Source organism: Chinchilla lanigera, unplaced genomic scaffold (assembly GCF_000276665.1).
Source record: "Chinchilla lanigera isolate Chin_1 unplaced genomic scaffold, ChiLan1.0 scaffold00038, whole genome shotgun sequence".
NCBI lineage: Eukaryota > Metazoa > Chordata > Mammalia > Rodentia > Chinchillidae > Chinchilla > Chinchilla lanigera.
Window position 1 is genome coordinate 5141361 of NW_004955439.1, and position 25916 is coordinate 5167276.

General features: G+C 37.9%; 1 protein-coding gene across 1 annotated transcript in view; it reads right to left on the reverse strand.

Annotated features, from left to right (window-relative positions):
- Arid1b (AT rich interactive domain 1B (SWI1-like)) overlaps positions 1–25916 on the reverse strand; it is a gene marked incomplete at its 5' end in the record, with an annotated part of 413582 nt that overhangs the window by 100250 nt on the left and 287416 nt on the right. Inside the window, 1 exon segment of the mRNA XM_013517332.1 lies at positions 16186–16429. Within this exon segment, the coding sequence (XP_013372786.1) occupies positions 16186–16429 (244 nt within the window).

The window sequence follows — 25916 nt, forward strand, 5'->3', positions numbered from 1 at the left end:
CCTCCCTTTGTTTCCAATAACTTATCCCATTGTTCTTGCCACTTTCTGAGGCAACTCTGGAAGTTCTCTTTCATGAGTTTTAGTTTTACTGTCTTGGCTGCCTCGATATCTTGAATAAATTCAAAATATTTACTTTCATGGTTATTTTAACTTTGGGAAAGAGAAGTCAGACAGTGCCAGATTTGGTGAAAAAGGTAGATAAGGACACCAGTTTGCCTTTCCACTGAATGGCACTTGGTAGCAGCATTCACATTTAGGATATATCTTATAAAAAGACATGCAAGCAGAATTCCAGAACTGTTTCAGAAAGTGGCAAAACAATGGAATAAGTGTGTTCAAACTGTGTTTGAAGTGAGGAGGGCTAACAGGTGGGGTGGATATCCCTAAGAAAGGGAAAAGCACATTACTCAATTCAGTAATACAAGCTGAATTTTGAAGGAGATTAATGACAATGTATCTTTTAGAGTAATTTTTTTAATTTAAAAATTCACTATCTATTTTAATCACCCCTTGCATTTCCTAATTATGGAACTGCCAATTTTATGCACAAAAATAGTATACTAAATGCTTTTAAAAATAAATTGTATTTGTATTATGCTGAATAATGAGAGTAAATGCTTGTTATAAAACTACTTTTAAAAGAGACAGTATTGTACTATTTTTTAAAATGTGGATTTTTAAAAAAAAAGTGACACTATTTATATTTAAAGGTAATAAATACTTGCTAAACTTGCTGACATAATAGTTCACTGCGTGACATACACTTGTGTGTTTGAAGCAATGCTTTTTCAAGAGGTAAGAGATGCAGAATGAAACCTGGGTTAAGCAACAGCCAAACTCTATGAAATCGTGTGTCTTGGAAAGCAACCCAGGAGCACTAACTCCTACAGTACTAGGGTGGCCCAGGTAGTGAGGTAGTGACCATCTTCTCAGGGACACAATATGGCCAGAAACAGGCCTAGTCAAGGGCAAAGCTAAATTCTCTGGACTGTGTCCAGGTCACAAGTGCCTCTGATTCCAGGAGCCATTCTGAAGGTGGCATGATAAAGACCATGAGGAATAGAGAGGAATATGTTCTGTATTCCATTAACACTTTTGCTCTAGAATTTAACTAAACATTCAGCAAGTACATATACTCGTGAAATACTATATCTTTTTTGCAAATGGCATTTTGTTTTTCACTCATCACTCCCAAACATCTGGAGTCTATTACTTATGTGTTACTGGAGTCCAAATTGTAGCCAGAGCTAGCATTTCACTACCCCATGTTCCTCCAGCCAGTGACTTTGGTACTCGGCAGGGGGAAGATTACCTGGGTACTAATAAAACTCTTGCATAAACAATCTGGTCTTGACTGACCATTTTCTGTGAAGGTAGGGCTAGGTATTATTAAAAGATGTTTATTTTAAATATTGAACAATGAAAAAGTTGGATATTATAGAATTCCAGAATTTTGGTGTTATATTTACAGGCACAATTTCTGTGTATATAATCCATCAGAATCAGGTAAAGTTGTAAATATGTAAAGGTCTGGTTTAGAATGACACATTTTGGAGTACTTTTTTTTTTTTTATTGTACTGGGGATTGAATCAAGGGCCTTCATGCTGAACTATACCCCCAGTATTTGTTATTTTTAACGTTTGAGATAGCGTCTTGCTAAGTTGCTAAATTGCTCAAGGTAGATTTAAACTTGCTAACTTCTTGCCTCAGCCTCCCAGGGTGCTGGAATTATAAGCATACATCATACCACCCAATTCAGCTTCTACCTTTAAGAGGAAGGAAGGCAGAATAATTGTCAACAGTTAAGAGTCTTTGAGGAGAGAGGAAAAGTGATCAAATAAAGTATGAAAACACAAAGGCAAAAAGATTGTTCTAAGCCATAGAAGGAGAGTTATATAAGTAATCAATTTTAGAACTTTCTTTCCTTGGATTTATACATTTTGCAAAACTGCTATTCTTCAATTTGGCCCTTGTCTACTGAGCATACCCTGCTAGTAAGCCACTGCTCTCCTCACTAGTGATGGGAAGAAGGATGTTGCTATTGATCTCAAGGCCATCTGAAGTACCTTATGGAGAGGTAAACTCTCTACAGCTGGAGGGGGTTGGTAAGGACCTGGTAAACAGAAATCTTTCATTTGGGTCATGAAGGATGAGAAAGATAGTTTGCCAGGCTAACAGGTGGGATGGTTATTCCAGGAAAAAGGAGAAGTACAGCAAAATGTGTCACGCACGCCTGTTAATCCCAGCACTGGGGAGGCTGTGGCAGGGGATTATTGTCAGTTCGAGGCCGGCCTGGGCTACACAGTGGGTTCAAGGTCGGCTTGAACTACACACTAGATCCTGTCTCAAAAACCAAAAAAGAAAAGCAATATGGGCAATGATCCAGCCCCAAGTCATGGTCAGTAGTATGAAATAGGGAATTGTAAGCTAGTTTCATCTGCTTCTAAAGCAAAACCCAAAACAAACAATCAAAACAACAACAAAAAAAACCCCAAACCAACAACTATACAATGAAGTTCAATTCTCTACATATCTGTCTTTTTCAAGCAGAATTTAAATGACATGATCCTTGGATTTTGTGTGAAATGGACTCAGAATAGTAGCTGTGAAAATAAGGGACTCTACTTCTAATTGAATTAGGCCTGGGAATACAAGATCATTTTATCATAAGAATGCTTCTCCAGCCATGTTGGCTGGCGTGTGGGTGTCAAACAGAGCCAGACATGGGGCAGTGGGAGCTCTGCGGGCCCGTGTTGCCCTGGTCTGGTCTCTTTAGTACTGCTGGTGGCCACAGTTGCATACCCGCACTGGAGAGATGGAGAGGAGTGGTAGGTACTGTGAACAAGACAGATGGCGGTCACCAAGCTTGAGGAACAGAGCCCTGTGTCAGAGATGTGGACCTACTCTAGCTCTCTCATGGCTAGTTTCTAGGCTCTGAGGCTCAGAAGAGGAAATGACTTCAAGATTCTTACACCAGCTTGATTACGGAAACTGGACCTTCATAGCATGTGGACTTACTGAGGATAGAAAATTCTCTCTCTTTAAATTTGTAACAGAGAAAAAGAAAAATGATGACTTCATCTATCAGATGGCAAATGAAAACATTGTGAACAATTACTCAGAGGCTGAAATTACAGTCTGGGAAGCTACTTCCAATGACCCGTGGGGCCTGTCCAGCTCTCTGATGACTGAGACTGCCGACCTGACCTACAATGTAGTGGCCTTCTCAGAGATTATGAGCATGGGGTGGAAGTGGCGCAAAGACCATGGCAAGAACAGGCGGCATGTGTACAAGGCACTAACACTGCTGACTACAGATTCAAAACAGGCTCTGAGCATGTGGCTCAGCAGTGCTGTGAAAACATCTTTGTCATCCAGACACTGAAGGATTTTCTGTACACTGATCATGATGTCAAGGACCAGGGCATCAATGTGCATGAGAAGTCAAAACAGCTGGTGGCCCCCCTCATGGATGAGGAACAGCTGAAGGTTGAGTGGGCCCAGGCTCTCAAAACCAAAGTGTGCATGGCCCAGGTGGCCACTGGCATGGGCAGCAACCCAATCACCTTCAGCCATTGCTCCAGTCAGCCTAACTTGTCCACCAGCTACTGGGAGAAGGAGTACAGCAAGGCTAGGGATATCCAGCGTCCTATCATGGCTGTGAGTAATCAAAGCGCCTCCTACCCCTTGTCTGATTGGGCACCTTGTACAGATGTGGCAGCGGAGGAGGGGAAGGTAAATAGTATGTGTGTCCAGAGGCTGACAGAATAGTGACCACCTCAGGGCCTGACTTTGTTCTAAATTCTCAGCTTTTGGCAACCCAGACAACAATGCCCTTGGTGTGGATTGAGATATGGTCACTAAAGGGCTTTGAGTCCCTTGGGTGCTCTGTGGATCTCCTTCATAAATCTGGGTAGAGTGGCTTCTGTGGCTTCCTGGGTTTTAGAAAAAGATGGACACTAAGATAGGTTTTAGAATTTTCCTCCTGAGAAAAAGAATTGCACTGCTTAAACAGTGGGGAGCTGACTCTGGTAGCCAGAAGAAAATGAATGCTCTTTCTTGATAATCTTATTTCTTTAATCCAGTATTAAATAATTTTCTACTGAAAAAAAAAAAGAATGTTTTTCCGATGATAATATTTCCATTTGTGACAATATTTCCAACTGAATCCCAAATTAGGTCTAGATGCTCTTACATATGCTATACTTTTTGAAAAAAAGAGGTATTTATCCCTAAACTTTTCTGTGACCAGTAAGCCCGTTATCTTACTGTGAATACTGGTTTCCTCCAAAGTCACACCCAAAGAGCACTGTGGGAAAAGTTAAGTGTGCTGGGCACCAAGGTGTCTTCCATATTCTGAACGCATTTCTTCCATTTCTTTGTCTTGCTCAGTTTACATTTTTGCATACCCTACCATTTAGTCCTCAGAATTCTTCTCCCAGTATGTCTCAACTCCAGCTGCAACTAACATTCACTCAAAGGGTTTTAAAACCGTACCACTCCAAGACCCCACATGGAGCCAAAGAGGCTAATACCTACATGGCCAAGTGCAGCCTGGGTCCTTTCTCAGATGTTCTGGGTAACTACTGGCCTTCACTCATTCCCTAGAGGTCAGCAGGTTCCACACAAGCAGCTTAAGCATCAACTGAGCGTTTGCTGAACTGCCAGTTCTTGGGATCTACCTCAAACCCACTGCATTACAAAATGGGTGGAGGGACCCAGCGATCTGCTTTCACAAGCCTGCTTGGGGGTTCTGATGCAGGACAGGTACCTACCGTATTTCTCCTAGAATCTTCGTGACTCCCAGTTTATTACTCCACTGAAATACTGCCTCTAAATCCATATTCTTATATCTAACTACCTGTTCAAAATCTCCCTTTGGATGATTAATAAGAAACTCAAAGTTAACAAAACTCTTGACTTCCCCTTGAAATACTTGCTCCTTTGTCTTCCATGGTACAGAACTACTATTTACCCATTTCTTTAACCAAAACCTTTCTGCCCCTACTACTGCTATGTGTGTGTCCAGCCATGACCAACCTTCCCTAGGATCCCTCAGAGGCCTCCAGGTTCCTCACTTCTGCCTTTGCCTTTTACTGTATTACTCACATAGCAGCCCAAAAGTTTAACCTAAATTAGATCATGCCATTCCCTATCGGCTTCAGTTTTCAGTGTTTTCCCATCATATTTAAAGGAGATTCCTAAATCTTAATCATAATCTACGAAGTCCTACACAGTAGTTTCCTCTTACCAATGGGGGATATGTTCCAAGTTCCCTAATGGATGCCCAACACTGTGGGCAATACTGAACTCTACATATATTCTACTTTTGCATATATATAAATATCATAAAGTTTTACATACAAATTAGGCATGATAAGAAATCAGCAACAGTAACTACTAGTAATACAGAATGATAGCAACATACTTTAGTTAACGAGTATATTATGTGAATGTGGTCTCTCTCAAAATATGTTTTGTTTTGTTTTTGAGGGTTCTTGTCTTTATACTGTATTATGCCTTCTCTATGTACATGTGTGCTGTGGCAGTGCCACACAGGACCAGACATGTCTTTCCACATCTTAGGCCTTTGGTACCTCCCTTGCTCTTTTATGAATGGAGGTTCTACTTGGCATCTTCTTCCATATAAAAGTACAGTTTCATCTACTGAAGATTTGCTTTAGATGGTTATCTGTCTCCTCAGTTAACTTTTTCAAACCTGATTCTCAAGTAATATTTTTGTTTTTTATTTCTCAGTCCAAACCACTTGTTGAATCTGTATCATAACTCCTTCTTACAGTTAGTGGCTTGGTGTGCCTTGTTTCAAGTGATCTTCATGCAGTTCAGGGCATTCTAGGACTCAGTGCTTTTCTTCTTTACTATGTCACAATAGAAAATTAATTTCTACCATACATCTTAGCAACCTCAGCATATTTTTTTTCTTTTCTTCTGTAGTAAGTTGAAAACTTTCACATTTTAAGTTAAAGAAAGCACTTACAGCTTTTCTTTGGCATATATGAATTGCCAGCATCATTATTCTTGCATTTCAAGGCCATCAGTAAATAAAATAAGGGTTAACTGAACACAAGCACTAAGACATTAGGACAATCAATGTGATGACCACGATGGCTACTAAGTAAAAATAAGAACTGGGTAGCACATGCAGTGTAGATAACTGAAAAAAGGATGATTTACAGTCTAAGTGGGGTGAAGCAAGATGTTGAGAGATTTCATTATGCTACTCCAAAGACTGCTCAATTTAATATTATGAATTATTTGTTTCTGTAATTTTCTATTTAATATTTTTGGATCATGGGTAACTGAAACCTCAGAAGGCAAAACTGTGGGTAAGGCCAAACTACAATATAAACTGGCCCTTAGCTACACCCTTGTATAACTGGTCACCAGTTTGGCTCTTATTACCCTTTCCACTAAAAGGCCTTTGGACTGGTCTCTTCCTGTCACTGCTTTCCTAAACAGTAGTTGCCTAGACATGAGTTACTCTTGCCCTTTCTTCATTTCTTTTGTTTAAACATCAATTTCCAAGTGCTATCATCCCTAACTACCACTGTCTAAGGAAGAAACATGATTTTTTTCCTAACAGTTCACAGGATTAAAGTATATAATTAATTGTGCATTTTCTGTATTTCCCATTGGAACTTAAACTCCATCAGGACAAGGGTCTACACATTTATGTTCAGAGCACTTTTCCTAGTTCCTAGAAATGGTCCTGCAGCCTACTATACACTCAGTACTTTGCTGAATTAATGAATGAGACAAAATAATGATAAATTAAGAAAAGAAGAAAATAGGCAGTTGGGCTAATTAGCCGTAGCAGGATACTATCTAAATGTATACAGCAGCAAAACTGGAGCATATTTCCTTCCTAAAATCATTTAATGAAGTACTTATATTTGGCATCCTCAGCAAGGTCACAATCTTAGCATTCAGCTATATGCACTTAATGTGGTATGCACCTACAGATTCCTATGTCACTTTCTGTTTAGAAGGGAGACTATCAACAAGCTCTGGTTATATCATTTATAAACATGCAGATGTGGATTATTAAAGATTAATACATTTTAGGATTGGTGTCGGCATTCCGTTTGTCTCACGCCGAAACCAATTCTGCTCCTTATTAGTCAATGACAACCCACATCACCTTCTTATGGAAGAGAAATCAAAGGTGCAAGTGTGTAAATTGAGAAAAAGTGATGAAACTGATTAGTATGAGACTTAATGGCTATAATCAATCAACACATCATAATAATCCTGGCTTCTGGGTTATCAGAAGATAATTTTATTCCTTTTATAAAAGTAACTTATTTCTTCTTAGAAAACAGTAATACATCAGAAGTTTAGGAACATCATGGCTACTAAACACTAATCATATTATCACTACTTCCCAGAATGTAGTAAAATGGTTTTTAAAACTCTTTTTCTTTCTAGGCTAAAATTAATTCATAACAGTTTTGTACCTCCCTTTTTTTTGGGGGGGGGGTTGGTTTTTCTCCGGTACGGGGAACCGAATTCACGACCTTGCGCTTGCCAGGCAGGCGCTTTTGCCGCTGAGCTAAATCCCCAGCCCTGTACCTCCCCATTCTGACTCCTCAATACAGCAGATCTATGTCAACAGTGTTTTGACAGAGGTGGCACACTGCTGATTCAAGAAGCAACAAGACTTGGCTGAGCACAGGTCTGGAGCAGTGATAGTCTACTGTATGCCACAGATGAAAACCAATAACAAGCAAGGCATGCAAAATGCCTCCTCAATGAACAGCACAAAAAAACACTGGAGACATGTGAGTGGACTGTTGGGGTAACCACATATACAGGTGAATCACTGCTGGAATGACAGCAAGAGCAAGGCACACAGAACTGCCTCTGCAACAGAAGCACTTGTGGAGCTTAGATGCCAGAGAACAGGAAAACAAAGTGACAAAGCAGCTAAAGGGAACAACACAGCTTATTTTTAATTAACAGAGGTAGCAAGGCCAAGTAGATAGGTGCATTTTGAGAAATTCCTAATTCTCTCTCATTTCTGAATGTAGGAGAAAGATGATGGGAAAGGCTTAATCTGAAATGAGTTAGAATGGAAGAACTGAAAAGGTAGGTGCATTTGGAAAACAAAAGCCATCTTCTTGTCTCAAGTCTAAGAATGCCAGTGTTGAACTGGAGTGCTATCTCAAGGAGAGGTTACGCACAGAACTGTTGGTGGCCGGTTCCACTCCAGGCTCTGGCATGAGCAGCTGCAGGAGCCTACCCTGAAAACTCCCCTGAGAGTTCATGTGGGGGTGAAGTTCCAGAATCAGGATCTTGGTCTGAATTTTAAAACAGAATATTGAAAGGGGATGTTCTGTGTCACACTACCAGAACCAAGCTCTTCAGAACAGCTCGATTTCTCAAAGACGGGATGCATGGCTGTTTTTTAAACTGCTGCTAAGCATCACTTGGAAAGGATGGGAAATAACTGTTTTGTATAACACCCAAATATTTTACTTTATAAAATATGTGAGGGAAAAAATACTGGCTAAGTTCTCTTTGGTTTCTAGAACTGCTGAATTGATGTTTTCTGTACTGCCACAGGTTAAAAACATGGATATATCAATGGTATTTTGTGTTTAATTTTTTTTCTTGCTCACTTTGCCATAAGCAGCATGCATCTCCCTTGCAACAAGCTGTTGCAGGATTTTTAACTCCAGAGAAGCCAAAAAGGGAACATGTGATTAAATGTGTTGAAATAAGATAATCAGGTAGGGTAACTATGCAGCTCTTCAAATGTAAAATTTCTGTCATCACAGCAATGCCATTTTAGAGTGTACTAATGCTATCCTGAAAGAAAACTGGCTTAGAACCATATAGAAATAAATGTATAATTCCAACCTGTGTTTTATTGAGGATAAATTTTTAAATGGAAATTTTGTTTATTTAGACTGGGTTAGGCTTAAGCCCTTAAAATTTTCAAAATCTATGGAGAATGAATTAAATAAAAGACACCATCTTGTATCCTCTGTTGTTCATTTCATAAGTACTAATCTTGACAAACTGTACCAGAAACTATCATTTCCTCTCACTGAAATCCTTCCTGTTCACTCTGGCCTATGACTATTCACTGCAATTCATTTTTCTCTTTCCTATTATAGCATCCTTCCAGAATCTGCTTGTCTGAATGTCAAATTAAGCAAGAAAATTCATTTTTTGACCAGAATATCTTCTTGTTTGTATCTGCAGCTATATCAGCTTATAGAGAAATTCACTTAGCTCCTACTTGCTAAAGAGGATGAGGCTGGGGGAAGCACTCTAAATACACCACAGTGCTGTCCAAAGTTATTTCCAGATTTAACTGAATGCATACCACCATTTTTGGAACTCATGCTGTTAGTGTCTGAGCTTTTCTGAGGGAATAAAATTCCTCATGGCAAGCTGGATACAGGATGCACATCTTACCACCCAGAAACTGACATGACAGACTTTCAGGGCCTGGCTTGACCAGTGGAACTCCATGGTGATCCCTGTTCGACCCTCTCCATGGGCTCCTATCACCTGTCCCTTTCTCAAAGGACAGCAGCTAAAAGGGCTTGACAGGCAGAAATCTGTGTTAGGGAAGGGGAAGGGCAAAGCCGCTCTTGAGGGAGCCAGCTGGAGAGGGAGGGAAAGGAGAGGAACTGGAGAAGAGAGGTATGCACAGGAAGGAGTGAGGACGGAGGCTAGTGAGACAAGAATGGAAAGATTTCTCTCAACCTCGCCCTGCTTCAAAGGTCACCGAACCCTTAAACCACCCTGACACATCCTTCACTTCACTCATCCAGTAGTAAGTGGGTGGATGGGGGGTGGTGAGCCACCTCAAATAGCAACATAGACAGCAAAACTTGTGAAACTTAGAAAAGGATTTTAAACTTGCACATTTGATGCAACTCTTCTTTGTTTCTGTTTTTACCTTCTAGGGAAAAGTGCCTTTACTTGGTCTTACAATAAACACCTAGTACTGTGGAAGAGGAGGGCCTGTGAAACCAGTGTCTATTTGGTGTGGTGCTAAGGCATCATACCTAATTTTATATGTAGGGTTCTAATTCATTGTAATCAATAGCTTTCTGGGGGCAGATGGAAGTGATTTAACTTCACCTAAAACTGGACTTGGTACACATGCCAAATGCCAAAAAAAGAAAGAAAAAAGCTATTTGGGAATTTGTAGTTACTACCCATAAATCTTCATTAACAAACCAATGAACTATCAGCAACAGCCTAAACAGTTCAAGTTTTATAAGTAAAAATGTTTATCAGGCTATAAACAGTTAATATATGCCTACCCATCCCCATTCTCCCAGTGTTTACTCACTTTTTAATATTTAAACATGGCTGCTGCTTACAGCACATGCAGGAAAAAGCTGACAAAAGCCTTTGGCCAACAAAATAAAAATAAAAGAAAGTTTGGCCTATTTACATTTTTGCTTTGTTAGTAAACTGTAATAGTTGGCTCAGGAGGTAAGAAGAATGAAATTAATATCCACTGATTCATCTGGCAACAGCCATTCCTTCTGAGTCAGCTTTCACCATGTGCTGGGGGAATGAGGCCCACTGCAAGACTTCTCCAAAATGTGCAAAAACCCAGTATGTTTTTCTACTTAGCTCAAAATAAATAACTCCAGGATCTAACTCATAAAACAGCATAAGTCCTTGTTTATTAAAGGAGAAGACGTGTAATATCATACATTGCAGAATTAACTGCACCTGACATTAGATTCATGTAAGTGTATACTAGTCACACTACTAGCAAGAAAGATAGAGATTACTTCATTTGTCTCTAAATATAAATACATCGCTATAAAGGGGAGGAAAATGAAGAAAGAATGAGTAGAAAACAATTAAGTTTACAATAGTGCTTGGGGAAAGATAATACATAGGCTGGTTTCTGTTCTCCAATGCCTGTTCAGATTAAATAACCAAGGCTGAATTCTTTACCTTTGAACTATAGAGGTCTGCAATGTTGAAGCTCGGTTACATGCAAACAGAGAGACAGAATCCATGTGGCTTCTAACCACAGGAAATCTCTATCCTGCCTTTGGAAGAATGCAGGAATGAAAAGGACTGGAGTGAGGGATGTGGCTGGGCCAGTGCCTTGCGCATGTCTCACAGTAGTTGTTCCCAGGACACTCACATCATTTTTGAGGCAGCATAATGGGAGTGCAAATAGCAGCGGACGGAGGAATGGTTTCACAAGCAAGAATCAGAATCTGCCATTCAGGATGCTGTGCTGTGCTTTGTTTATCTACCTTTGTGATACTTCTAATTAGCTGTCCACTTCATTTACCAGGGCAGAGATGGAGAAAAAACAGTCTTTTCTAACTAATTCTGGAAAGCAATGCCAGCAAGGACTGCCCCCCGACCGCTGCATTTTGGCTTTACCTTATCCCAGCTATCAGCTACACACCAGCTGTGTGTTTTACAATGACTTGCTGGAGAGACAAGACTGGAAGAACCAATCTGTGACACAGAGAGGCAGCAGCAAGACAGAGAAGAAGGTAATAGAACAGAAGTGAGGTCAGATGGGAGAGAAGTAAAGTCAGAAAAAAAAGCAATTAATGCTGGGAATGAGAAAGAGAAGGGGATAGAAAGAAAGTAAAAGACTATATTTATTAAATAAAAGAAAATTCTAAATAGACTTTCTCAAAGTAGCACCTTGAGAATTGCTTCTTGGTAAACCATGTAGTTTCTACATGACTTTTGCATTTCACTAATACAGACTCAGAAATAAATGAAGGCAGATTATACATTATCTTAGCATTCAATATAGAAATTAAAAAAAATTGAAAGGAAGAAAGAAAAAGAAGAAGGTAAAAGGGACTAATTATTCTCCATATGAAGGTATTTGTATTTAATTAAAAATAGTTTTCATCAAAACCAAAAACATTCTCAACTTTGTGATCAACTCCAAAGGATAGTTTAAATTGACACAAATACATAATCTGGAGAATTCCATATATTTAATACTTCCAGAGAATAAAGATATGAATTTGAGGAAAATTTTTTGTCAAAAAGGGGGGCAAATATAGGCCAACTAGAAAGGGAAATAGAAGTCAAACTTTTTTTCAGTCAAAATATGCTATGATTTTTTAAATAAATCCCATTAAGATAAAATCATATAAAATTTTTGATGAACATGTATGTATCAAAGTAATGTTTTGAGTGTTGCTAGGCTTAGTTGCAGGAAGAGAGAAGAGAGATAGGGAATGCCTAGATCCAAGCCATGGACTACTCTCCAAGCTCTGAAAAAAGATGCTAAGAGTTAGCCAGCTCTGTTGGATGAATGAGAAAAGGGTGGCCCTCTTCAGAAGAAAGCAGGATGACCATCCACCCCACTGCCCCTGGAACACATGAACTGGTACAAGGAGCAGCATACTGGAGTATGTGGCAACCCTGGCCAGGGTCAGGGAGGGTGGGGAAGATTGCTTAAAGTCAAACTGATGATGTCATATTATATAGCAAAATGAATAACATTCTGAACTGCCTTTACTGCTAATTTTTACACTCGCCTCCCTTCCCATCACATGGAAATCAACTTGCCTGTGATCTAAGAAAAGCAAAGGTTAATTTTCTAGCTAGAAGTTTTATGTGTAGCAAAACTCCAAAATTTTTATAATAGCAAAAATGCTGTTAATCTCTAAGTACAGTTTTATCTCTGGGCTTCCTCTTCATTTTCTCAGTCCCAACCCTCAAGAACATCATGGGAGACCTATGTTTGTTTTCTTTTTTTCTTTTTTACTTAGAAGAAAAATGGATTCAACTATGTCAAAATACATTAAACTTTTATGGCTAGTTCTGGTAGTCCTCCTGAAAAACCACAGTAAACACACTTAGTTACTTTTCTCATTACTGAGACAAAATATCTGATGCCAATGTTAAAAGAGGAAAGATTTATTTTGGTTCACAGTTTGCAGAGGTTTCAGTTCATGTTCAGCTGGCTTCAAGGCAGAGCACATGGCACAGGAGCATCACAGAGGAGAAGTGGTTCATGGTGGGCCAAAGGCAGAAAGGTGGAAAGACAGCAGCAAAGTAGCAAGCAACAAGGAACAAATGCCAACAGCAGCCCTCTTTCTGTCCCTTATAAGTCTATCCGGAGTGGCCCTGTTCATTATACACACTCACAATTATGCTAAACCAATCAATGGATTGATTTATTAATCACACATCCTTAATCCCAACATCACACACTCTAGATCCACTTCTGAAAAAGCTCCACCTGTGAACACATGAGGCTTTGGAGAGACATCTAGACACAAGCTATAACACAGATCAAAACATCTGTGTAACGTTTATATAGATACTTTCTGAATTGTATAAGAATGCCAAAGGATTAAGAATCAGAAGACCTACTGTCAAATCAAATGAACCACTCTAGATGACAATGACCATGGACAAGTCTCTAGGTGCCCTCGGTTTCAGTAATAACAGTAACTGTGATGGTATTGACAACAATTAACATGCACTGAATGCTTACCATTACTGTCTTACATATAAGGCCTATCTGGTCTTTGCAGAACCCTTATGAGATGTGGTCATCATCATTACAGATGCAGAAACAGGCATACAGAAGCTTAGAATATTGCTCAACACTAGACAGTAAATGTTCTAAAATGAAGTGGGATCAGGTGTTATGAAAGTTCATCAATTCAGCTCAAAAGTTCACTGTACTTGTGAGAAAAGTGAACAAATGCCAAAAGTAACCATCAGATTTTCTAAGAAGTCATTCCTCTCAGACTAACACTAACATTAAGAAATGTTCTATTTGTTTGTTTTGCATCATTGATATTATATACCACATACCATCACTCTTTTGGCAGAAATTGTTAAGAAATTATTTCAAGAGGACACTACCAAAAAAGGTAAAACATTTGTTGCCTAATTTTTTCTTTGTACAAATGGTCACTGAATAGTATGATCAAGCACCATACAGAAGCTGGCTACAGTGGAGCTAACTTGGCATAGCACAATGAAACAAAATTCAGACCCTGAGCTGACATGAGTTTTAAAAACAAGCTATGTGCTTTAGATAACATTTCTAAGAAAGCAGACAGTTTTCTATTACAAAAGGAATGAATGCACAGAGAGAATGACACAAAAGCTCCTATCTTTCTCTCTCCATGTTCAAATCTATAGTTGGTTACGAGGGAGAAGGAATGGTGTCTATGTCAGTATATAATTCACTGTCCATCTTTTACCCTCCCAAAGACACAGGTGAACTGGACTTTGCCACCAATTACATCTGCCAAGCAAAAATGCCTGCTTATCCAAGATCATAGGTCCAAAGTCAGCTCTTCTGTTAAATTATGTGTTCTACATGACATTAACGTCCAATCAAAGCAAACAAAACTTTAGAAATCTTCATTTAAAATGATATATGCATGTATGAGAATCTTCAGATTGTCAACTACCCATGATAGGGGTTTAAAATTTAAAACTACAATTTCTTTATACCTCAGCAAAATTTCTGTTTAGGTTGTTAAAGTCCTTTTGGCCCAGTTTGGAATAAAAGTAAGTTCTTCTTCGGGAGATATAATATTTTATACACAACTTTTTATCCCTTAGGTAGGTGACATCTTAAAAACCACATGCATACCAGAATTTAGCAATTCTAGAGTGAAGCATCCTCACAGCTTTAACACTGTTAAAAACATGTCAATCCAGATTTTATTGCAATCCCTATAAGAACAAATAAATACTACTGACAAGAGGTAACATCAAAATGCCTTAACCAAAATGCATTTAACAATATCCACATCCAAATTATGTGTGAACCTTAGAAACAACTCTTAGTCAAAAAATCAAAATGTAGCACACCACATCTGGGTATAGAATGACTGAGGGACAATATTTTCTGATTTGCGGAGGACCTTCCTAATTTTTTCTTGTTGCCTATTGTAATTACAAACAGACCTCTTTATATATTCAAGTCTCAGCTTAGGTGCAAAATTTTAGTCATATTAAATAGGATAGATTTCTGTAAAGAAATTTACTTAATAAAATTAACAACCTAAATTCTATGAATGTTTGCAATAAAATTCTAAAAAACAAAAACAAAGAATGATTTTAAAATATGGAGAATATTTGAGGTGGGGAGAGAAATATAACTAGAGCACCAGTGGTACTCAGTTCTAAACTGTATGGTAGACTCTGGCATATTCATTTTATAGTTTTGATTCATAATTAGCATGTACTTATATGTAATATCCCCATAATATTACAATACAGATAAAGATTCCATAATAAATATTTTGTACAAATATGAAAAGAATAAAATGTAAAAAATGGGGTAAAATTCATCACCTGTGATTTTGAGAGGACAGAATAAGTTGTCAAAAAATTTATTAGGGATTCAATATCCACCCTAGTAGGGTACTTTTTGGCAACCACCTATATTGTATTATCAAAAACTGCACAGAAAAAAAGAAAAACTATATAAATTTTAGTGATAAAGAAAAGCTAGCTCTTTGTTGGGTTTGAAAGGATAGCATTTGATAAAAGAAATCTGGATAAGAAGATGATGCAATTGACAAATAACCAAAGAAATATTCTAATAACATAATATATGATATAGAAGATGCAGAAGGATGTATGACAACTGAAAAAATTGAACATAAGAGTTAATTTGAACATAAACTCCTTAAAGCAGAAAGAAGGTACAAGTTTATATCTTCTGTTGTATATTGTACAGTGATGCTCTGAATGTATTTTGACATTAATCAGTGTGTGAATATGATCAGACAAGATAAATATAAACTCAAAAATTACTTAGGTAAATAACTGCTGTGATTATATATTGAAAAAAATATTTAAAAGGTCAATACTAGTTAACAATCTCACTTTAGTGCTCTTAACAAGAGGATTTCACTTAATGAAATCATTACAAAAGATATACTATTAGAATATGTAGCTGTGTGGTTTTGAAAAACTGAACACATCAAAGTAGTTGGTCATTTTATTAAATGAGTGGTTATATCCATTTATTCAGTATCTTTAGGAACTGGGACACTGGTATCCTTGGGTTAAAATGCAGTTAGTTACATGCCTAGCATGCAATCCTAGCACTAGGTTTGTAAACAATAAGATAAATTAATTGAATGCGAGTTCCACTGATGAACGCTATGTCTTTACTAACAAGAATGTCATTATGATTAAAAAGTAAATACCTGGAATACTTGCGGGAGAAATCGGGCCAGATCGCGACTGATTGCTTCCTACAGGGGAGCCAACTGGAGAAGGTGAGGGCCCTCCTGGGATGCTGGAGAGATGGGGTGATGCATGTGGAGAGAAAGGTGACTGGGCTGGGTTGCTCTGATCCCCTTGGCTGCTTGTAGACCCAGATGCACTAACTGCTGAGCTCAGGGTTGCTTCTGTTCCTGTGGGGAGGTCATCAATGGAGCCAGACAGGTCCTGAGAAAGAAAGACAGCACATATTTATGTAGTAACACAGATTTGGACCAATATCTAATCAAAATACTACTCAAAAATCATAATGTCACTCCCTTCTGAGAAAAGGTTTTTGGGATAACCCTCACAATTTGGAGTATGGGCGCTTGTTATCAGAAGACTTTAGTAAGCTCATTCATAGAATGAATCCATAAGATTTGGCATGTTGTAAAAAATGAGGAAAGTTGTATGTCTTTCATAAAACCATGCTTGAAACTTTTCTCTTTACTACCAGTATGGAGTCTGTTAGACTATTCCAAGTGCAACACAGAATAGCCCTCTGTGGGATGACTTACCGTAGCATAATATGCCTGGCTCATAAATGAGGACTTCAAAACTTCAGAACCACTACAGGCTCTGGACCCCTTAATTTCAAATTTGATATTGGCAAACTGAATTTCAAACTGGGGCATTGCAATTTAGTAAGAGTCAAAATTTTAACCAAACTTTGTGGTAAAAAGCTCTTACATTTTAAATGACTGCAAAGAAATCATTATAACGAAACAATGATATTTTTGCCTTTTTATATATTGTAAAAATAAGTCCCTTTCAAGTTATGTTAGCAGAAATGAGTCCTACTGTTACACCTTATACCTTTATATGCCAACTTGCTGGTGTTAATGCCACTTAATTTTACCATAACACCTTCTGGAGGCAGTTGGCAAAATCTCCACTTGACAGGTTGAAAACACTGAAGCTGGCAAAGTTCTTGTTCATCCCATCACCAAGGAAAGAATGTAGGTGTTAAAGAAAATGAAGGAAAATTGAGAAAGAGAAAGGAGATGGTCCTCTGTACCTCTACCAGAATGTGAGGGGGACAAAGACTTTATTTTGGCCCATTTTCTGTGGTGCCCTTATGGCTTAGAGTGCTCAGTAACTAGCCTCAGGCCCACTGGATTAACTACACTCCCAATCTCTCTGCAAACCCCGTCAAAATTGGGAGCTTAAAGTTGAGTACATCAACTGGGTTGAAGCATAAAAATTTTGTCCTGGTACTCTGCAGAGTGGAACCAGAGATACCTAGTTATGTTACTGCATGCAAATCATATTCAATCCTAAGAGATACTCTGTACTACCTCTATTTTAACTTTTTCTACAATGAGGACTTTTGAAACTAAGGCTTTGCAAAAGAAGAAGGTATGAAAGGGACAAGGTCATAGCTCATAAAGATACACCAAAATATCACAAAGCAAACTCAGAATTGGGATCCAAGTTCTCTGGACAGCTATCTGTTGATCTCTGTTATAGTATATAATTAATTTCTGTAGCTTAACAGTAAAACTGTCAATAATTTAAAAATATATTGTAAAGTACAGCTGAAGAGAACCTCACAAAAAGATGAATGACCTTTGGGTAGGGCATAGTGGCACACTCCTGTAATCCCAGCTACTCGAAAGGCTGAGGTAGCATGATCCCAAGTTTGATGCTGGCCTGGGCATCTTAGTGAGACCTTGTCTCAAATACAAAGGCAGGGCGGGTGTGGGGATGGGTAGCTAGCTAGAAGAATGGTAGGCTAGCATGCATGAAGTCCTAGGTCCAATTCCCATATTGAAAAAAAAAAAAAAAAAAAGAGTAACCTTCAGTGTCAAACAATTACTGCTTATGAAAAACACAAAACAGTAACACAGCAGAATGAAAAAGGTATCAACCCTGGATGAAATATTATCAAATTTTTAACATGAAGTGATGTAAGTTGAATTGCATTTTCAAAATTCAGAAAAAAAATTACTTCTGCTCAGGGCACATGAGATGCATGATTTTGCACATATTCATCTGGTAAAACTTTGTATTTGATTGTTGGATTCAATAATAGCTCCATGTGGAACTTCCAAACTGAATACAACTTTTGTGAAGCCAAGTAGAGACAGAGGGTTACTAAGCCAGCCAACATGCTATGTACAAGCAGTTATACTTCAGCAATCAAGGTAATTACTGGAGTGTCTTAAAAAAAAGGTTACTAGACATGCACATACACTGATGTGCACAAAGACAAAAAGTGGGACCTGACTCTCTCCATTCCTCCAGCCTCAGGCTGCCTCCTGATTTATAACTTTGCACAACCTTCAAACTGCAGTGATGCAGGGATGGGGAAGAGTGGTCAGAGTCTCAGATAATTCTTTCAGTGTTGGCATCCTCTTCCTCACTGATGTAACCAATTGTAGTGGTCCTGTTTAAAAACAGGAGAGTGTAAACTATGGCCTGTGGGCTGAATGTGGGGTGGTTTTGCTCTTCCCAAAGGTATGCATTTTTAACTATTTGAAAAAGGCTTTAAAAATATTATGTTATGACACATGAAAAACATGAAATTAAATGTATGTGTTCACAGCATTTCACTGGACAAACCACATGCTTGCCTATGGCTGTTCCAGGTCAGTGGTGGTGGCAGAGACCATGTGACACAGATCTTGTGGTCTGCAAAGCCTAAAGTGTTTACCATGTGGCCCTAACAGGACAAGATTGCTGACCTTTGACTAGAAAAACTGTGTATACTAGTACTGCCTCTACTGCCTTTGCCTCTTCTTTAGGGGAAGTCTGAGTTAAGAGAGGTCTCAGGTGAACTGCACAGCCCTCATTATGCATTATGATTTGCACAAGAACTTACTCCATTACCACAACCATCTGAAAAGTACTGAGCCTCCCATCAGAATGGAAGGCAGCCTCCACAGGCTAGGTGTTTTCCTAACACTAACCAATAAGGAACACTAGTAAGCAAAGGCCAGTTAGACAGAACTCGGCAGGAGGAAACATGCTTCTCTAGAGAAAAAGATTATGGAAAATAACAAGATATACAAGTATTTTCTATTATACTACATATGGAATTAAACACAGAAAAGAAAATGCAGATTCCATTTTTTAAAAGCCACCAATTGTAGTTAAATCTTCATGAAAACAAAATATTGCATGGAAATTTTTGTACTTTTCCACATAACCTACAAATTCCTTCCCTGTCCTCCCTTAAAATTCCACATCATGTTTGAAAAAGTAACATCAATGGGTGTTAAGAGAATTTCATTTAAACTACAAAGGCATCAAAAATATTTCTCTTATTCAACAAGCTGATCAAGGAACTATCAAGAGGAAAATATAAAAATGGTGGCTTTCTTTGTGTTCACCTGTCATCAGAATTTCAGTGCTGACTACACACTGATGCAACAGAAGAGTAATAAAAAGATATAATTTTATATTACTGCTATACATATACAACTTTTATATGTAAATTATATCAAAATATTCCCATCCTGTATACTTAAGGTATACATATGTAGAGCTATCTTAAAACACACTAATAAAAGAAGTTCAAAGTGGTTTAAGCATTCAGCCTCGTTAACAAAGAAGCTCTGTAACTAATACTCCCCCAGAGAATAATTTAGTCAGTAGGGTACAACTCCCTTCTTTTGTAAGTACTATTAGATCTATGATGCCTGTAAAGAACAGAGAGGCCTCTCTGCATCTCATTCCAGCAGAGGCACCTTCAAGCTACAGTGCTTCCATTTGTCTCACCATAGAACTAGGAGGTAGAGGAGCTGCAGGGAGAACTCCTCAAGTTGAAGAATCCCCTGCCCCGCAGCATTCCTTAAACCTTCCAGGTTGCTTGATGGAGTGACAGGTAAGGCAATCATTTCACAGGCTCATGTACAGTAAAGTCACTATTTCACCATCATAATTTGATTTCGGAAATCCTGCTGTCAAGATAGGTTTTCAATGTTTGACATCACTAAGAACACAATACTTTCAAACTCATCAAAAATAATATGACCCTGCAATTATTTTTTTTAAAAAAATCATTGTCTAAAAACCCCACCAAAAACAAAAACAAAGAACCAAAAAATGTGTTATACTTTAACACATAACTAACTTAAAGTTCTCTGCAAAGATTTTTTTTCTCTGTGACCATCACTGCTTCACCCTAACTCTGTCCTGGTAAAATTTTAACTCTAATCCAAGTGATAAATAGATATAAAATGATATGCCACCAGAGAGCAGTAATAGTCATCTCAGACTCTGACAAAAGAAACATTTATAAATTAATATACAGAACAATGGTGTATGTTAATTCAATACACTTGGTCAGGGATGGGGAGGGCAGAAGGAATGTATATATGGGGACATTCCAGAAAGAAGGCACACAAAAAGAATTTTTAAAGATCTGTATGTACATCAGACGAATGATATTAAGTACGAATATTTTCTCATGTCTATGTATACTGCATAACCTTCCTTTGAATATTTTATTTTAAAAATTGAGACTCATTTCACTATCTCATCATGACTTTGATGATGTTCACTGTGGTATAAATTAGCCTTGTAAAAGATAAATTCAGTCAATATCGGTGATGTTTTATGGTCTTAAAGAACTAGGAATAAGTTTAAAAATTTTATTCCCTTGCTTAATTAAATAAATGGTTTTTTTAAAAAAGGAAATGAACTTCCAAATACACTAAGCTCTGGTTCTCAGCACAATTAGTTGATGGTGTTAGATAAGTACTGCTAGCTGACTGCCCCTAGTACTGCACACATTTGGGTATTTCATGCTCAGAAGTCCCTTAGAGAGCACCAGGATAAACACTGAGTTAAAAATAGAGAAGATATTTCAATCAATGCAACTAGCTCAGGTCTTGTTTCAGGATTTTAATAGGATATAGTTAATGATTTCTCACCGTGACTTCCCATGGGTTTCAAGCAGAGGTTAAAATGCCATTTCAATGGTCTTCAAAAAAAAGTCCCTCAGTCATCTTCAAAAGCAAAAAGAACATGTCTTCTCCTTTTTTGAATAAGTATGAAATATGACCCTAACTTTCTTAAAGATAGTGGTTCCTGTGCTAGATGTGGGGCAAAAAAGGGAAACGTGACTGTTCAGGGGGCAAAACTCATGAAATCCATATGCTCTATAAGAAATACAGCTATAAACATTACATGCCGTAATCTAGCATGTACATGCAAGTACTGTACTTCCAAATATTTACCACCATCACTCTAGTGAAACCACTGACCTAGCATTAAGGTTTAGCAATGAATTCTGAGCCCTCTATTTCCAGCATCCCAGGAGTCAAGCACCTAGCCTCACTAAGTTCTTAGTTCTTTTGAAATGCACTGTGAAATGAATTCATACCTTCCAACCTTATTTTGGAAATACTGTTTTAGACAGGAGATACAAATATACCTTGAAATTGATACTAGAATTGAGCTAGTAATTTGACTGACACACAACAGAAAAAACCTCACAGTGACTCTGGTTAATTTCCATGACACTTCTTTGCACAAACCCCCATCGTAATACTGTGTTTCAAGATATTTACCTAAGGGCCTGCTGCTTCATTCTTGCAGACAGTAAATGAGTTAAAAGCTTAGACTTCCTGCCTAAATGAGAAAAATGCAAAGATACCAGAAGGACAGGATCCACAAACACAATCCTTTGAAGCAATAATTTCTAGGACTGCCTTAAAACTATCCTCTTTCCAAATTATGTATATCTTACTTTTTATTTTTAAATGTTCATATAAGTATTTATCTTTACTATATATGATAATATATACAATGCACACCTTTAAGATGTTTGAAGTCAACTGGAAAAGAAGTTTGATGTTTAACTGAGAAATAGTCGGAAGCTCCACAAATGACAAAGCCAAGGGATGAATTAATCTTCAACTGGAAATATGATTTTTGGTTAGTCTCTCAGTATTAACTTCACAAACGAGAGTGATGATGACCACGACAATGTATTTCTAGCAATTATTGCTAACCATAATCTAGCAACTTTTAAGTCCCTGAGATATGTACGTTTCAGTATGTGAAGAAATGACATTATCTTGTTAGCTGTAGTTCATTGCTCCTACCAGCGAAAGTATTCTTTCACTGATTTCACTGTCCAGCTGGTGAAAACTCTTCTTGCTCTTGCCAAACCTTAACCCAGTGCTGATAACCTAAAAGAGTCATATGTGGAAAACTACTGCCTTTTACTCCAACAGCCTTGCCATCTTTAACACAAATTACCAGGGGTAATCAACATACATGGTGAATATTTAAATTTTAAAAATTTATTACAGTAAAAGACACGTTGCTACAAATTCCCTTCAAAATACTCTGCCTCACTTTGAACACACTTATTCCATTGTTCTTGCCACCTTCTGAAGCAGTTTGTTGGAATTTCTCTTTGAATGGGTATCACTCTAAACTGCGGTCAAAAATATGGTGAATGTTGCTACCAAGTGTGTCTAACAGAATGGCAGGCTTATAAAATCACTACAGGGCTGGGGATTTAGCTCAGCGGCAAAGTGCCTGCCTGGCAAGCGCAAGGTCGTGAGTTCAGTTCCCGGTACCGGAGGGGAAAAAAAAAAAAAAAAAAAATCACTACAGTGTGTCCACATCTCACTGGATCTGAACTATGGGACATCTGGGTCTTCCCCAACATCAAAATGATCAGGAAAAGTAAACATTTTGAATAGACTGAGGACATCGAGGCAGTCATGACAGTGCAACTAAAGACACTCATGAAAGAAGACTTCCAGAACTGCTTCAGAAAGTGACAAGAATGATGGAAAAAATGGGTTTAAAGTAAGGAGGAGTGTTTTGAAGAGGATTAATGGCAACGTGCTTTTTACTGCAATTTTATTAAAGCCACTAAATATTCACCACTTAAAAAAAAATCATACCACCTGTATATAGTGCTCTGGTGAAACTGAGCTGTTTAACAAAGTAAAAATCTACAATAACTTGAGAGAAAAAATCACCTGTAGGCATATGCATTCCATTTAAGCTTTATCGTTAGGGGCTGTCAGGTGGGAGACTGAGAGAAAGCAGTATGCACACATTCCATACTTCAGCTGGCCCATCCTTTCTGAGTTTGTATGCTTCAATGTCCTTCTGTCAGGCATCTCAATGAAGAGAGACACTGAACAGTAGATAAATTATGTCAAAAAGCTGAAAGTTCTAGGCGGTGGGAGTGTTAGTAAATGCTGTAGCATACCGAATGTTGTATCTTCGGTAGGGACCACTTCCTGCACATTGTTATCAGAGGCAGGCCAATGTACGAATGAAGGGCATTCTGGGTAGCAGTGAAAAGGTGTCACCTGAGGATGGGCAGCAGACAAGACAGGGAGAGCTCTGGAGTATACGCTCACCAAGGGGAAATGAGGCCTGGGTACCAGAAAACAGGTTGCTTGTGACTGAATGAGGCTCACACAGCTCAGGGGGAGCTGGGAATATAGCTTCACCTATGCTTATGCTAGGAAATGCAGGTTTACATTTTTAAGAACTAGGGAGCCAACAGAGTTCTAAAAATCAAGTTTTAACATTCTTATAAAAGGTGGGGGAATGTAATAAGATGCCAAAAAAGAAATGAAGTTCTTGAAAAAAATATCCTTCTGAAGTTTTATGAACAAAGATCACTTTAAACGTGATTAAAACTGCAGGCACCATTCAAGAATAAATTGTAAAAAATATTTTGAAATCTGTGTTTTTAGCATTGTATGAAATTATACAAATAAACAACAATGAGAATAGTAAGTGACTATCATCTAATTGAATGAAGAACAGTGTGCTTTCTAGGCTGCAATAACTCCGTGAGTCTGTAGTCATCCTTCACATTTCAGTTCTATGTAACAATCAATGGGAAAAAATGATTTGAAAACCACAAAATAGCACAACAGTATTTAAAAGCTAATTATGAGCCTTTGCTAGGTTATATTCTTTTAATTCTATATTCTGCTCCAAAACTATTGGTGACAGCTCCCCATGCCTTTAGTTATAAAGAGAGAGTTAACTAATAATACTGAGAAGGGGAGATATGGGGTTATTATTGGGTTGTTGCTTCACAAATACCATTACCAAGTATCAGCCTATAAATATTAATTACCTATGTGTTCTGGAATGAAATTGACAAACTAACAAGATCTGTAAATATCTAAGATTTAGACTTTCTCTACTGACTCCAGATTTTATCACTGAAAGCATGTCATAAATCCTCAGAACAGAAAAGCCATCAATATCACCTTTTGCATCTCTCATGGTAAAATGTCACTGTTTATCTTAGAGGTGCAATGCTGAGCACGTAGAAACTCTGAAAATAAAACTTACAAAGGAAAAAGGCATGAACCCTCAGGAGATGTTTATTTCTTTAGCAGTACAACAGTGAAATTCTGTAAAATGGTTAAGACCTATAGAAACTGCAAATAAATTAGCAACTTAAGAAAATAGCAACAGAAAAACATACAATTCACAAATTATACTATCCATAAGGAATAAAGCAAATTTTTGTTTATGTAAAAACATTAACACTTGGTTATTTTGTTATTTTCTCCATTCATTTAAACCACATAAACATATGTATTTGTTCTACATTCTGTACTAGATTTTAGAAAACTTTTTATATTGACTTGAGTTTAGATCTACACAAATGTGGCAAAGACAGTATTCAGAGTTCCTGTGCACCTTTACCCAGGGTCATGTGTTAGTGTCTTATATATATCAGTGGTACATTTACCTAAAGTACAAAATTAACATTGGCACTACACTATTAACTAAATGACAGACTTAATTCACATTTTTCCACGTTTTCCATTAACGCTGTCTTTCTGTGCCAGGATCCAATTCAGGTAACTGGATAACAATGACTTGCCATTTTTCCTCATTCTCCTCCCATCCATGATAGGTTCTCAATCTTTCCTGTTTCTTATGACCTTGACAAATCTGAAGAGTACTCATCAAGTTCTCCACTCCACTTGCTATCAGTTGGTGTTTTCATATGATTAGACTGTGAATACAGACTCTTGGGCAAAACATGACAGCAGTGAGAACCTTCACATCTCATCCCATCGGAGTGTGAAATCAACACTGACTCATCATTGGGAGTGAACCTAACTTCCTAGACAAAGGGTTGCTGTCCAGGTATTTCCAGAGTTAAGGGACTATCTTCTCTGCCATATTCCCATAGCAGGGAGTCACTCAGTCCAGCCCACATGCAAGGGAGAGGAGTGAACTCTGCCTCCTGAGAAAAAGTATCAACAACTTGTGCCCAAATAAATCTAAAAATAAGCACTGGGGGATATATTTGAAACTAGGCAAATGTCCCGCTTTCCCGCAGTAGGTCTCTCCAATAGTTTTTGCATGTACCAGTGGATTTTGATGGCAGTGATTATTACTATGGTGTTATAATGCTCATTTTCTACTTCCTTTATTCTTTTTTTTTTTTGGTCTTTTTGAGACAGTGTCTCCCTTTGCAGTTCAGATGGGCCTGAGCTTACTTTGTAGCCCAGGCAATCCTCCTGCCTCAGCCTCCTGTGCTGAGATTACAGGCCATGTGCCACCATACCCAGCTTCCTTTATTCTTTCTAGAGCCAAATGAAAATTTTAAGGCAGAGCTGCTTTGGTCATCCATTTTTATATGGTAGAGACAAATATTTGTGTGTGTATATATATATATATATATATATATATATATATATATATATATTAT